Source organism: Nicotiana tomentosiformis, chromosome 4 (genome assembly GCF_000390325.3).
Source record: "Nicotiana tomentosiformis chromosome 4, ASM39032v3, whole genome shotgun sequence".
Lineage (NCBI taxonomy): Eukaryota > Viridiplantae > Streptophyta > Magnoliopsida > Solanales > Solanaceae > Nicotiana > Nicotiana tomentosiformis.
Genome location: NC_090815.1, coordinates 135714221 through 135727784, shown reverse-complemented (window position 1 = coordinate 135727784; position 13564 = coordinate 135714221). Strand labels below are relative to the sequence as shown.

General features: G+C 38.2%; 1 protein-coding gene across 1 annotated transcript; it reads left to right on the top strand.

Annotated features, from left to right (window-relative positions):
* Nucleotides 1-9289: 9289 nt before the first annotated feature.
* On the top strand, nt 9290-12934 carry LOC104088904 (large ribosomal RNA subunit accumulation protein YCED homolog 1, chloroplastic). Its single transcript, XM_033654175.2, has 3 exons — nt 9290-9395; nt 9627-10250; nt 12364-12934. The coding sequence occupies exons 2-3, from the start codon at nt 9685-9687 to the stop codon at nt 12770-12772; spliced, it is 975 nt and encodes a 324-aa protein (XP_033510066.1). The 5' UTR covers nt 9290-9395; nt 9627-9684; the 3' UTR covers nt 12773-12934.
* The last annotated feature ends 630 nt before the right edge of the window (nt 12935-13564 follow it).

The following is a 13564-nucleotide window of genomic DNA, read 5'->3' as shown; positions in this document are numbered from 1 at the left end:
TGATATACACTGGAAGTGTAAAAGATTTTTATTATTAAATGTTAATGTAGTTTTGCCCATTATAATAGTTCATTAAAGAATCATGAAAAAATGTTTGATTGATCAAGATTGATTTTCTTTTATAGCACATTAATTATTTAGCCACATTTTTATTTTTTATAACCGCGCGAGTAAATTTACAAGTCCGAAACCAAAATAATACATTTTTGGACTCAAAGAACAAAAATATGTAGAAAAAATACATAGTGACCAAAATATATATAGCGTCATTTTAAAAGACGCTATACCTCAACTGCCGTTTGGCCAGTTAAGTATAGCGTCCTTTAGAAAGACGCTATATATATATATATATATATATATATATATATATATATATATATATATAACGTTTTTTAAAAGACGCTATATGTATTATTGTGGGCCCACAAATAATTCTTCTAGGCTTAACTGATATAACAATAATTCAACTGGGTATAGCGTCTTAAGCTAAGACGCTATACCTCAAATAATTCACCCCCGGAATGGTTTTTGCCTTATTTAAGGACGTTAAGGATTTTGTAAAAATCTATTCAGAATTACTCTAAGTGTTGTGAAATTTTTATTTGTTTAGTTGTTTTTCATTTGTCATAATGTCTGAAGAGCGAAAAATTAGGGTTTCATTATATTGGGGGGGGTGAGGTTGTGGTGGTGAATAACTCAGTAAGCTATAATTTATCTCCACAGTCTCATGTTAAGTTGCCACTTACAATGGAGTACGATACATTGGTATCGTTGTTATGTAAAAAAATGAGTGTGAGAAAACGTTCGATGAATCTTAAAATAACTGGAAGATATCCGTATTTTGTGACTCCGCAAGGGGTTGCTTGTTATACTGAGTTTAACATCGAAGACGATGAAACTATGAGAGATTTTTTGAGGACTCCAGATGAATACCGAGAATTTATTGTGATAAAAATATTAAAAATGTACGTCAAGGCTGAAGACGTTCGCAATAATGTGGTTGCGCAAAGTAGGAAAATTCCTCAATCATCGGGTGATTATTTTAGAGCAGTTTTAGCCGAACAGGTTCCAGCTGAAAGAGTTTGGCCGGATCTAAACTTATCTCCACGGGCGCATGAGGAGCGAGAATATAATTTCTCCCATAGTATACATAATCCACAAGTAGAGTGGTAAACTTCAATTTTTCTATTATGTTACGATGTATATTTTTGTGTATTGTATTTGTATTAACACTCATATATTCTACAGGGGGTACCGACCAGATATGAATTTTACAAGTTATGAACCAACGGTCAGTTGGAATATGACGAGTTTTGGTGTGTTAGATCATGGTGGTCCATCTGGGAGTCAGCATCAACAAGATAATGTGCATCATGGGATATCAACACATTATGATTTGAAAGTGAATATATAAAGTTATATGTATTTTTTGGACCAATTTGAGTAACTCATTATTTCTTTGGTTGTGCAGTGAAAACGAGCAACTTGATGGTCATGTCCTTACTCAATTTCCCGAAGACGGCATATTTAATCGGGATCTGGTAGATGCGCAGAGTCAGGAAGAGAATAGTGATTATGACAATAATGCCGATGAGTCTAGAGATGACACACCCTTCCCTGACGAGGGTGATATTAAGGAGGAAATAAATGTCGAACCTGATTTGACGAGGGATCATGCTTCACCTCCCGTTAGACCAAAAGTATACGAGTCCTACATGTCGTTTCATTCGAGGCATATTCCCTACCTTGATCATTTGCCAAGTATGCCAAATATGGATGCCCTCACAAGGGATATTGATGAAATTCGATCAGCAATATGGGATGAATCTAGACCAACAGTGCTGTCAAAGGGAATGCTTTTTCCTGATAAGGCGCGCCTAATCAGGGCGGTGAAAATATACAGCATAAAAGAGTGCTGTGAGATGATGGTATGGGAGTCATCTCCGAATGTATATAAGGTTGTTTGCCGTAGATGGTTTACGGGTTATAATTAGATGCTGCGTGTGAGGAAGAAGAAAACAAATATGTGGGTTGTGGGTAAATACATTGGTACCCACAATTGTGAAATGGACACATTCAGCGGAAATTACTTTAACTTGGATGTTGACTTGATTTCTCTTATCTTGATTCCACACATTGAAGCCTCCATAAGGTACAAGATCAAAGAGTGAATATTACATCTGTCTACCAGGAATATGGGTGTACCATTACCAAAAGAAAGGCATTTCTGAGGCGCAAACGTGCGTTTGAAATTGTTTACGGTAACTGGGATAAGTCATTTGCATCTTTACCCAGGTACGTGGCCGCATTGCAACACTTTAATCCCGGGACTGTTGTTGAATGGAAGCTTGAGCAGAGTCCGGGAATACCGGAATATATATTCAGATACGTGTTCTGGGCCTTCAAACCAGCAATTGATGGTTTTGTGCATTGCCGGCCGGTAATATCCATAGACGACACTCATGTCTATGGAAAGTATGATATTAAGCCGTTGATCGCCGTTGCAGTAAATGCTAATGGAGAAATATTTCCCCTAGCATTTGCTATTTGTGCCAATGAAAGCCAAGAGACATGGACGCTATTTTTGAACCACTTGAAGGAGCACTTTGTCAAACAACATTCAGGTATTTGTCTAATATCTTATCGGTATGGCGGTATTTTAAGTTCTGTACAGCATTTGCCTGAATGGCAGGAACCGTATGCATACCACCGTTACTGTATGAGGCACCTGAAGGCCAATTTCCAGAAGGCACATCCCAACAAGGACTTGCATGATTTAATGTGGATGGCTACAACTGATCACCAGGAGTGCAAATTCAGGAGGCGCATGGAATCTATCAGGCAGGAAGACGAAAGAGCTTATCATTGGTTGATGCAACATGAGCTTGACAATTGGACATTGCATGCGGATGGTGACAGACGATGGGGAACCCTGACTACAAATGTGTTATAGTCTTTCAACGGGTTATTGAAGTCTGCATGTGGATTGCCTACCACTGCCATGGTGCGGATGTCATTCAAATAGATGGCGGAGAGGTTTGTTGAAAGGCATAGAGGTGCATCAGAATTGATGTAGATGGGTGTTGAATTTATGCCAATACCAATGAAAAGATTTGAGAAATACAGGAGGCGAGCACATTGGCATTCATTTTTATAGTATTCCAACGAGCGAAATATTTTTGAAGTTCGCACCGCTATCCATCAAAATTGGGGGAATAATACACACACTATAAATGAAGCCAGCAGGTTGTGTTCTTGTGGGAAATGGTCCATCTACCATATGTCATACTCACATGCCATGAAGTTCTTTCAACATACAGGTTTCGCGATAACCCGGTACGTTGATAAGAAATATAGTGTTGCTGCATACTTAAACACCTATAGTGGGCAGTTGCAGCCAGTGGGTGCTAAGCATTATTGGTTGCCGGAATCATTTAAAATGGTGTGTAACAAGGAGTATTTGCATAAGCTACAAGTGCAACAAAGAACACGTATACGGAACCAAATAGATGTTGGTGATACCGTTTATGCGCGTAAATGTGGCATATACTCGCAAACAGGACACGACCGTCGTAAATGTCCTTCAGCTGATTTGTGTGTCGGTGGTAATCCTACTCCTGGTGGAAGTTCATCTAATGTGCCCAATAATCAAGGATACACATAGTGTTTTTATTCCGTTATGTAGTTGTAATATGTGTATGTACTTGTTTATCTTGCAGAATGTATGAAATAAAATTATGTTTCCATTGCTGTTAAATCTTTTTGATATTTAACATTAATACTTCAATATAACAATCTAACATAAACCCATTTAAAAAAAACCTTCAAAACAATCTTTTTTATATTTAACATTAATACACGTAGTGGCATTTTTTTAATGGATGTTTTAATATTTATTCAAAAGGTCTTTCAAATACATATGGCTTGGTTCAGTTTATGAAGCTTTCTTATTGTACCGTAAAGAATCATTAGCACGCGAAGCATAGCGCAGTTACATACCACGTTATTTGTATTGTCTTGTCAACATGATAAAGCTGCCATTCTGAAAAAGCTGTCTTCTGGAAAAGTATTATTGTACCGTAAAGAATCATTAGCACGCGAAGCATAGCGCGGTTACATACCACGTTATGTGTTTTCTTTTACCTATAAATGACTAGAGCATTTTAGTTATTATCTGCGCTTAACCAAAACAAATAGCAAAATTTTTCATAAATTTTTTTATTTTTCTTGCATTAACAAATGTCTGGAAGCAATAACCAACCAAGGTGCTATTATGGTAAACGTGCGATTATGAAGGCATGTTGGTCCGATGGTAATATTGGGCGTAGATACTGGATGTATCTATACAGGTTTGGAGGCAATGACGAAAATCATTGTATGTTTGAGGAATGGTATGATGAACCCATTAACCAGGAATACTACAAATTAATTTTGTAGTATGTTTGGAATATGAACGCTGATTACCAATGCCAAATCTCTGAAATGCAACAAGAAATTGCGGCACTGCAGGAGAAACTAAAAGAGACGGAAGAAGAAAAAATAAAATGGAAGAGAAATTTAAGTGGTTGGAGTAGAGGGTAATGGGCGGTAGTGACTAAACAAACACATGTATGTGTTGAGTGTGGTATTTTATCTTTATATTTTCCATGTCATGTATTTTTATTAGTTGTATCGAATTTAAATTATGTTAAATTGCTATGTTTGTTTTGCCCAGTTTTAGTATTAAAATAACAAAGAAACCGAGAAATAATAACATAAGGCGCATATAATGCTAAACCATAGATAAAGTTGCTATTATTTACTGATTGTCATATGTACATAAAATCAAAAAAGATCAATGTGTCCTACAACCTTTATGCTTTAAAGCAGCCGCTGGCCTGAGGCGCATCCCATCCCGCCCGGCTACACTATCAGAATCATTCTCATCACGTCGTCTCTTTATCGGAGGATGCGCTGCATCATGATCGTCAGTAAGGCTGGCACGCTCGGTAGAAAGGGTCGTCGATCCAGCAATAACCTACAAAATAATGAGATATTTTAGTATATGAAATATATATTAGTAATGTACGTGTTAGCTAAAATAAATTAAAATGTCTTACCATGGTCTCAGCGGCCTCCTCAATATAATCATCTGTCTCAGGTCTGTCCGTGACAGGCGAGGAAGATGGCTCCAAAAAAATACAGTCTTTAGATATTTATGACTAATCAATGATATAAACACAAATATAAATAATAGTAATACAAACTAATCAAATCCTGTAAAAGATCCTCAGCATCCCTCGATGATGAGCCATAACTCAGTTGGCACCCACTATCTACATCTCGTAGCGGACGAACAACAGCAACAGTCGATGCCTCTGGAGGGTCAGGAAAATACGTATCCCAGTCATGTGAGATAAAGGTCGTGCCCGCGATCAACAATGGAGCTGACGGGGTCACCTGCGAAGTCCCTGAAGTAACCCCCAGGCTAAATGATGGAATATCAGTAGGAGATGACTGTGGCTCAGGGTGGTCACCCGGCTGATCAACTCCAACATCCTCAATAGGTGCCTCAACGCCCCTTTGCTGGGGACCACCTCCTCGCCGACCCCCACGACCTCGTGGGACACCCCTACCTCGTGGGACACTCCTGCCTCGTGGGACACCCCTTCCATGTCGACCACGTGCATGTTGGACTGCTAGCCCACAATGGTACTGCTCTGGCGCCATATAATCAACCTCGTGTCCTAAGTGCTCATCATCCCGGGCTCGCTGCAATGTCTGGGCAGCCAAATCTGTAACCCCCCGGCCATAGTCATGCAAAGCGGCCGCTCCCTCGCCGGTATGCTGCTGCATCTGCAGCCCTAACTGATGGAAAAGATGTAGGCCAATAACCTACACAACATGTAAAATATTAATTGTGAAATAGTAATGTTAACGTTATAACTAAGTATACCAAATAACATACCAGCGCCTCATGCCTCCCGGTGTATGGAACGAACCGACCGTCAGCTTGATGAACGGGATTCCCGATGAAAAGTCGGGTAATGCTACAGTACCGGCCCATATACGCATGCTCACCATCCATAAGATCGGGTGGAGGGGGTGGCGGAATCAGGTCACTCCGCTGGTCCCAAGTCTCGATCTGCAACTCTAGCCATGCCTCATATGTCTGGTCAACCCTCGAACGATTATCCCGCTGGTAATATGTCATAAGCTAAGCGGACGGTGGAGGTACAAGCTGCGGTCGACCAAACTGGCGAAGGACTCGCTCGGTGGCATGATGCTCGACAATATCGAGACACATCAACGGGACGGAAGAGCTCCAGATAAGTCGTCCGGTCGAGCAATAATCGGGCAAACTAGCTATTAGCTCGTCGCTGTATGGCCTCTAAATGAACTATTACGTAAAAATAGGAACCGTGAGTATACGTAATACATATAAATCCATGCCAAGTAAACTTAAGTATAGAATTACCTGCGCGTTCTCCAGTAAATCCAATAAATCTCTGCAATAGGGGAGATTATGTCGAGCCTTATACTCGCGTTCGTATCCCCGCCTATCAACTCACCTCCTAGCCAAAGGGAGAAATAATGGAGGTGGTGCATCCTGAGCTATGGGTGGTAGAGGTGGCTGAAACTGCAGGAACTACTCCCAGGCCCAAACCTAATATACAATTTGGACGTAAACTTTAAGGTATATTTTTATGATGTATGTTATAATGAAGAGAGTAATTGACTATGTTTTCACCTGCAGCAACGACATAAATCCTGCAACGTCTCGCTGGGTGCCCATGCATGCCCGACACATCTGCCTGTACAAGTAACTAAGAACAACAACACCCCAGTTGTACTGATGTAAATCATCTAGCCGCTCAAGATGATGAAGAAATCTCAAGCTGACTAGGTTTCTCGAAGTATTCAGGAACAATACACCTCCAAACATAAGCAGCAGCAGTAACCTCGTGTACCGGTTAATATGGAGATCTGGTGTATCATGAGTAATGTCATTATGCATGGCCTCCAAATGCAGCCGGACGGGCGTCAACGCAAGACGACTAGCCCCAATCAATACACCCTCATCCTCTGGCCGGAAACCGGTGAGCCGATGCAACGTCTCTAGGTACCGATCTCCCGTATACTCTCTCATGGCATGCGGCAAAGCAACATGAAGTCCATCAACTGGCAACCCATACAGGATCTCCACGTCCTGCAGCGTGATAATGGCCTCGCCAATGGGAAAATGGAATGTGTGCGTCTCTGGTCGCCACCGCTCTATCAAAGCCGTGATCAACGACCAATCCAGCTGCAGCCGGCCGATCTCAATGATCCTATAGAAACCCGTATTTTGCAGGCGTCTGACTATACGGGGATGGAGCTGGCGGGTCTTAAGAAAGTCCCACATATCGTCTACTCTCCTAGAACGTAAAGTCTGGGCTAATAACTGCCCCTCCCATATGTAGGAAGACCCATGCTCGGCCTGTAGCAATAGTAGCTAGAGGCAGGTCCCGGATGCAAAGGCGGAACCTCCATGACGACTACTGTAAATTTAACAAAATTAATTACATTATTTTTCTTTTCCATTGCTTAAATATATTGTAATACCTTGAATATTAAATTTTATTTGATATTTTTACTATATTGTTGATTAGGTTGATACATTTTTAATATTATAATTTTATATTTTATATGTTATGTTAATATGTTAGTTTTATTATTTTATATGTTTGTTAGTTATTCACCTATTTTTTACTATACATGATTTAATTATTAAATATTTCCATTTTGGTTCCGGACACAATATTTGAGGCCCAGTAGCACCAATGTATCCTGAATTCTTATGTTCATGATGAGAAATGTTTTTCAATTTTTCACTCAACAAGTTTGTTATTTTATATGTTAGTTTATTATTGTATATGTTAGTTTTATTATTTAATATGTTAGTTTTATTATTTAATATGCTGGTTTTATTATTTTATATGTTTGTTTGTTTGTTACTGACTTATTTTTTACTATACTAAAATTAAATATTTAATTTTCATAACTATACAAGATTTAATTATTAAATATTCACATTTTGGTTCCGGACACAATATTTGAGGCCCAGAAGCACCAATATATCCTAAATTCTTATGTTCTTACGTTTGTTGACTATAATTGGAGATAGTTTGTATTTGAACTGTCAGCTTTTTGACGTATTTTTGGGAATAAGAAATACTTAAATTATTAATTTCTATAACTACAAGGATACTACGCTAAAGGACACTATATTTTACTAAGCTAAAAGGTCACTACATTATAAATACGAGCACTACATTAGGCCACAAGATACCACTACAGGGAACTAAAGTAATAATTTATCTAGTTTACTAGTCTTTTAGCAAATAAATAATCTAAACCGGATAAAAATAACAAATTAATTTAAACACAAAACAATCACGAAAATACATATACCACAGTAAAAAGTAACTAATTAATATTTTTTTAACAACTAATAACAATTTCTCTATTTTACGAATTTTTTTAGCACACTAAAACTATAGTCCGGATAACAAATAACAAATTAGTTAAATCGCAAAACAATCACAAAATAACATAGAGCACATAAAAAATAACTAATATGCATTTTTTATACAAGTTTTAACCAAAACTAAGTCGGAATACCTCAATTTAAGGTTTTTAGAAAGTCGAAGATTTTGTGATTTAGATCCGAAACAAGCAACAATGTCCAAGATAACGCCTTAACTAGCACGTGGGACCGAGAATCTTTACTTTTGTGGGACGGGTGGGCTCCACACAATTTATTTTGTATTAAAAATGGAGGATGTTTAGATTTTTAATTTTTTTGGGGGGTTTTGGGGGGGAGGCTCGACGATTCTGTTTTGGGGAAGGGAAGGAGACGATGTATATTTATATGTATAACATCTTTTGTTAAGACGCTATATATATAGTGTTTTAACAAAAGACGCTCTAGTTCCCGCTTAAACCAAAATATATATAGCGTCGTTTTAAAAGACGCTATACCTAACTGGCCAAACGACCGTTAAGATATAACGTCTTTTAAAACGACGCTATATATATTTTGGTCACTATGTATATTTTTCACATATTTTTGTTCTTTGAATTCAAAAATATATTATTTTGGTTCCGGACTCGTAAATTTACTAGTGATATATATGTCGGTTCAACAAAAAAGAAAAGTATATTTGGGGTCAAGTTCAAACGAGGGGCATAATTGTTCTATATCTCACAGTTTGAGGGCATTTCTGTGGCCCTTTTCCTTAAGTGGGGGATTAAATATGTATTAAGCCAAAACTGCCACCCAGCGTCACAACTTTTCGTTCCATTTTTCATACATAGTAGACAGCTGAAACTCAAAACTTCATTTGGATAAGGAATGTGAAGCCGCAGCAAGCGTAACAACAGCTCTCTATTCCCTCTGCCACAAACAAATCAATCGCTGTCCTCGCCTTAAATTTCTTCTTTTTCCTTTTGTATTTGCTTCAAATTTCCTAATCTTTTTCTACTTCTTTGTCAGATAGCAACTGGGTTTTAGGGGTTTTAAGTTTATCCATCTTTCAATAAATAGGTAGTTAATTGTTTTGCCGCTTTCATGTAATTGTTCTATATTTTTTGTTCTCTTGCAGATGCTTTTGCTTTGTTAGCTTGTATCTCTGAAGAACTCTCTATTCTACTTTGTTGGAAATGCCTCTTGTATGTTCGTCATCCTTTTCCCCTTCATGTGCTATTCCATATAAACTACAAAATGTAAACCACATAAAGAAGGTCAATTTGCACCCAAATGTCCATTTGGGTTACTGTAACATCTCTTACGGTCATATTGCTGCTAGTGGACTAGGGAATGTTAGATTTAGGAAGTACTCGCTTACTAGCTCAAAGTTTGTAATTAGAAACCAGAAAAGTAATTTACTTTTAGAGGAAACCTATCCCGATTTTGATTGGGAGGATGAGGAGCAAGGTGACATACAAGAAGATGAGGGGTCGCCGTGGGAAGGGGCGGTTGTGTATAAAAGAAATTCTTCAGTTACACATTTGGAGTATTGCACCACTTTAGAAAGGCTGGGTTTGGGCAAGCTCTCCACAAGGGTTTCGAGGTCTCGGGCTTCGGTAATGGGACTTCGGGTGACCAAAGATGTCAAAGATTATCCTGATGGAACTCCCGTATTGATTTCCCTTGATGTGACAAGGAAGAAGCAAAAGTTGAGGCTTGATGGAATCATCAGGACAGTCCTCTCACTTGGTTGCAACAGGTACTGCATTTGTTTATGCTTCTGTAGTTTTACAGTTAATTTTTCAGGTAGTAAACTTTCATATTCTCTTTCATGTTGCTTCAGTTATTTGATGTAATTTTTGAGTTTATTCTATACCTAAGTTGCTCTAGTGGTAAGCACCCTCCACTTCCAACCAAGAGTTTATGAGTTCGAGTCATTCCAAGAGCAAGGTGGGGAGTTCTTGGATGGAGGGAGCCGAGGGTCTATCGGAAACAGCCTCTCTACCCCAGGGTAGGGGTAAGCTCTGCGTACACCTACCCTCCCCAGACCCCACTAGTGGGATTGTACTGGGTTGTTGTTGTTATTCTATACCTAACAGGGGCGTAGCTAATTTCAGGCAAGGGGGTTCAATTCAATCCCTTTTGCTAGAAAAATAGGGCAAAACGAACTGTTTTGGTTGTATATAAACTGTTAGTCCCCTTGACATAAGCAAAGATTCTGGTGCAGTGGCAAAAGGGGGTTCAAAAATTGTTTTAGGACATAGGTTCAAATCTAGCTGTAACGTTCTAGTATTTTTTGAATCCCTTGCATGAAGTTCTGGTTCCACCCTTATATGAATATTTGTATGAGAGTAAATATTGCACTTCTAAGATCTATGCCACAGTAAAATCAAAATCCTAACACATTTTATGTGCTTCTAAAGTTGTTGATGTAAGTATCTTCTTGTATATTTTGCTAATCAACCATTTCTGTAGCAAATATAAGTGCTCCAGTTCTTAGAAGGACTGATAACAAGTTGAATAGTGCAAAATTGCTTTCTGAAATAAAATGGTTGTAACTTACATGAGTGGGAGGTCTCATACTTCTCAACTTAGTTTCTTAAAGTTTATTGGACTATCCGAAGTTTGCAGTTAAAGTCAAGTTCCATAGAGAGTTGGGACCAGAAATAAGCTTGAAGCAGTAGGAGGCGAAATATTTCTAGGAGGCGAAATATTTTCTAAGTTTACTGGACTGTCATAAATTTAATAGGTGAACTTCCGGCAATAATAGGCAAAAATAGTAAATCATAATAATAATATGGGGATGTTAAGATGGTCATGAGTTCCAATCTTGGTGATCAATGGACCAATTTTTCCTTCTTTAGATAGAGGATGAAACACAGGCTTAACGATTTTCATCGACATGATTGTAATAAAAAGAAGGGTGAGTTCTGTAACTTTATTAGCTTTGATGACACCTGCATGCGGTTTTATCCTTTTTCTTGAGTTCCGACTGTTTCTTGAGTTAAAGTGAATGCCTTTGAAATCAATATATATTCATGATTTTTGGTTCCTTCTTCCTAAGTTTATTTAGCACTTCTTCTGCCAATACATAAGGACACATAAATGGTTTGATGAATGACTTTCAAAGTATAGGATTTCTAATAATACTGGCCACGGTGGAAGCCAAAAAGGTCCGAAGTACATCAAGTTGGAAGGAATGCCTCATGAGATTCTCTGATGATGACCAGCCTTGAAGCCCCCATGGCTTTGGTTTGTGGTAAGAGAGCAACGTGAGATATGCAGGTTCGGCGCACGTCACTGGTTCGAACCCTGCCATTGATATGCTTGGTATTTAAGTGGAGAGGGACGGACCCGCCAATGGCTCTCAGGAATTTCTCGGTCACCTAAAAAAATGGAAAAAAAAGAGTCTCTGATGATGACTAGGCTGGAAATTATGAAATAACTTGTGTTACCTAGAGATTGTAAAAGAAGTTAGTACCTAGTTTTACATCTGCATAAGGTGGTCAAGTGGTGACTACTGACTAGATTGGACGAAACAGACCCATTTAATCCAGAACTAAAAGATTGCTCAAGAGGGGACAAAAGAGGATATAAGATTTTCTTCATAGGACATTTACTTGTCCTGTAACTCAATGGAATGTGCACTTTAAAACAGGTCTTCCCTATTATCGTTGAAAGTGATTGGGTACCGTTTAGATTATCTTCGTGCCTTAAAAAATGGTTCAGAAAATAAAAATTCTTGTCTTGCACATATACATAACCTCTAATTCTAATGCTCAGTATTTGTTTGTTGTCAAATTTCGCTTTCCTTTCACTTCAAAGCAGAAATATTGGTCATTTAGCTCATGGTGAATATTGTATTTGTGAAGGTGCGGTGAACCAGCTGCAGAAAGTATCTTTTCAAACTTTTCACTCCTACTCAGTGAGGAACCTATTAAGGAACCAGAGACACATATGGGCGTAATGTTTGGGGAGGACAAATTCAAAAGTTTTGGACACGGCGAAGAGGAAATGGAGGACGATGATGCTTGGATCGATTTAGAAGACCAGCTGCATTTTCCTCCTGAAGAAAAAGTTATCGACATTTCAAAACAAATTAGAGATCTGGTGCACATAGAAATCACCATTAATGCTGTCTGTGATTCCAAGTGCAAAGGTCTATGCCTAAAATGTGGTTCTAATCTTAACATCAGTAGCTGTAGTTGTCATATGCGAAAGGTAGAGGAGAAGGGTTATGGTCCTCTTGGAGGTCTGAAGAAGCAAATGCAACAAACATGATATTTAATCATTCCGACATTTTGTGTGTGTAATATAGTGGCTTTTGGTATTGTCGAGTTGATGTCAATGAAATGAGAATGGAGGTGGTCTAGGTTAGGTGAATGTAATGTGATTAACATACAGGACTTATCTTGGCAGAGTTGCATGTGTTTTCTTGAGTTACTCTTTTGACCTCTGCTTGCCATGCAATCTATCTCTAATATCGAACTATACCTCGACTAGAGATGCAATCTCCTGCATCGATCATTTTTCTTCTGAGTCTCGACTTAGATAAAGTGAATTCGTATAAAATGTCCATGCAAAAAAGTGGAATTTTTAGCCAAAATTAACCCTTATCTTTGAGGATAGGCTAAACTTTGTCCTCCAAGTATAACCCTGAGCACTATTTATTCTCCAAGTTTGCAAGCTAGCTTTCTCCAAGTTTGTAAGCTAGCGTTTGCACAGTGTGGGATAATAATGAGTGTGTTGTTATTTGTAAGCTAGCGTTTGGACATATATTTGATTGAAACTTACAAAAAAAAGTTTTTGAAGTTGTGTTGAAAAATAATTTTTGGAAGTTGAAGTTATGTTTGGACATGCATTTTATTTGAAGAAACGTTGATGTTGTGAGTGGAAGAAAAATTTTCACCCAAAAATTGCCCTAAACCAGTTTTTGGAAACTTGAAATTTTTTTCCCAAAACATGATCATATTTCATAAACAAATAATATTTTTAATTTTTTTTTGAAAATATGAATCCAAAATCTATTGCCAAACGGAAGCTAAAACTTGAGCACTTTTAGTCTGGCCGTAA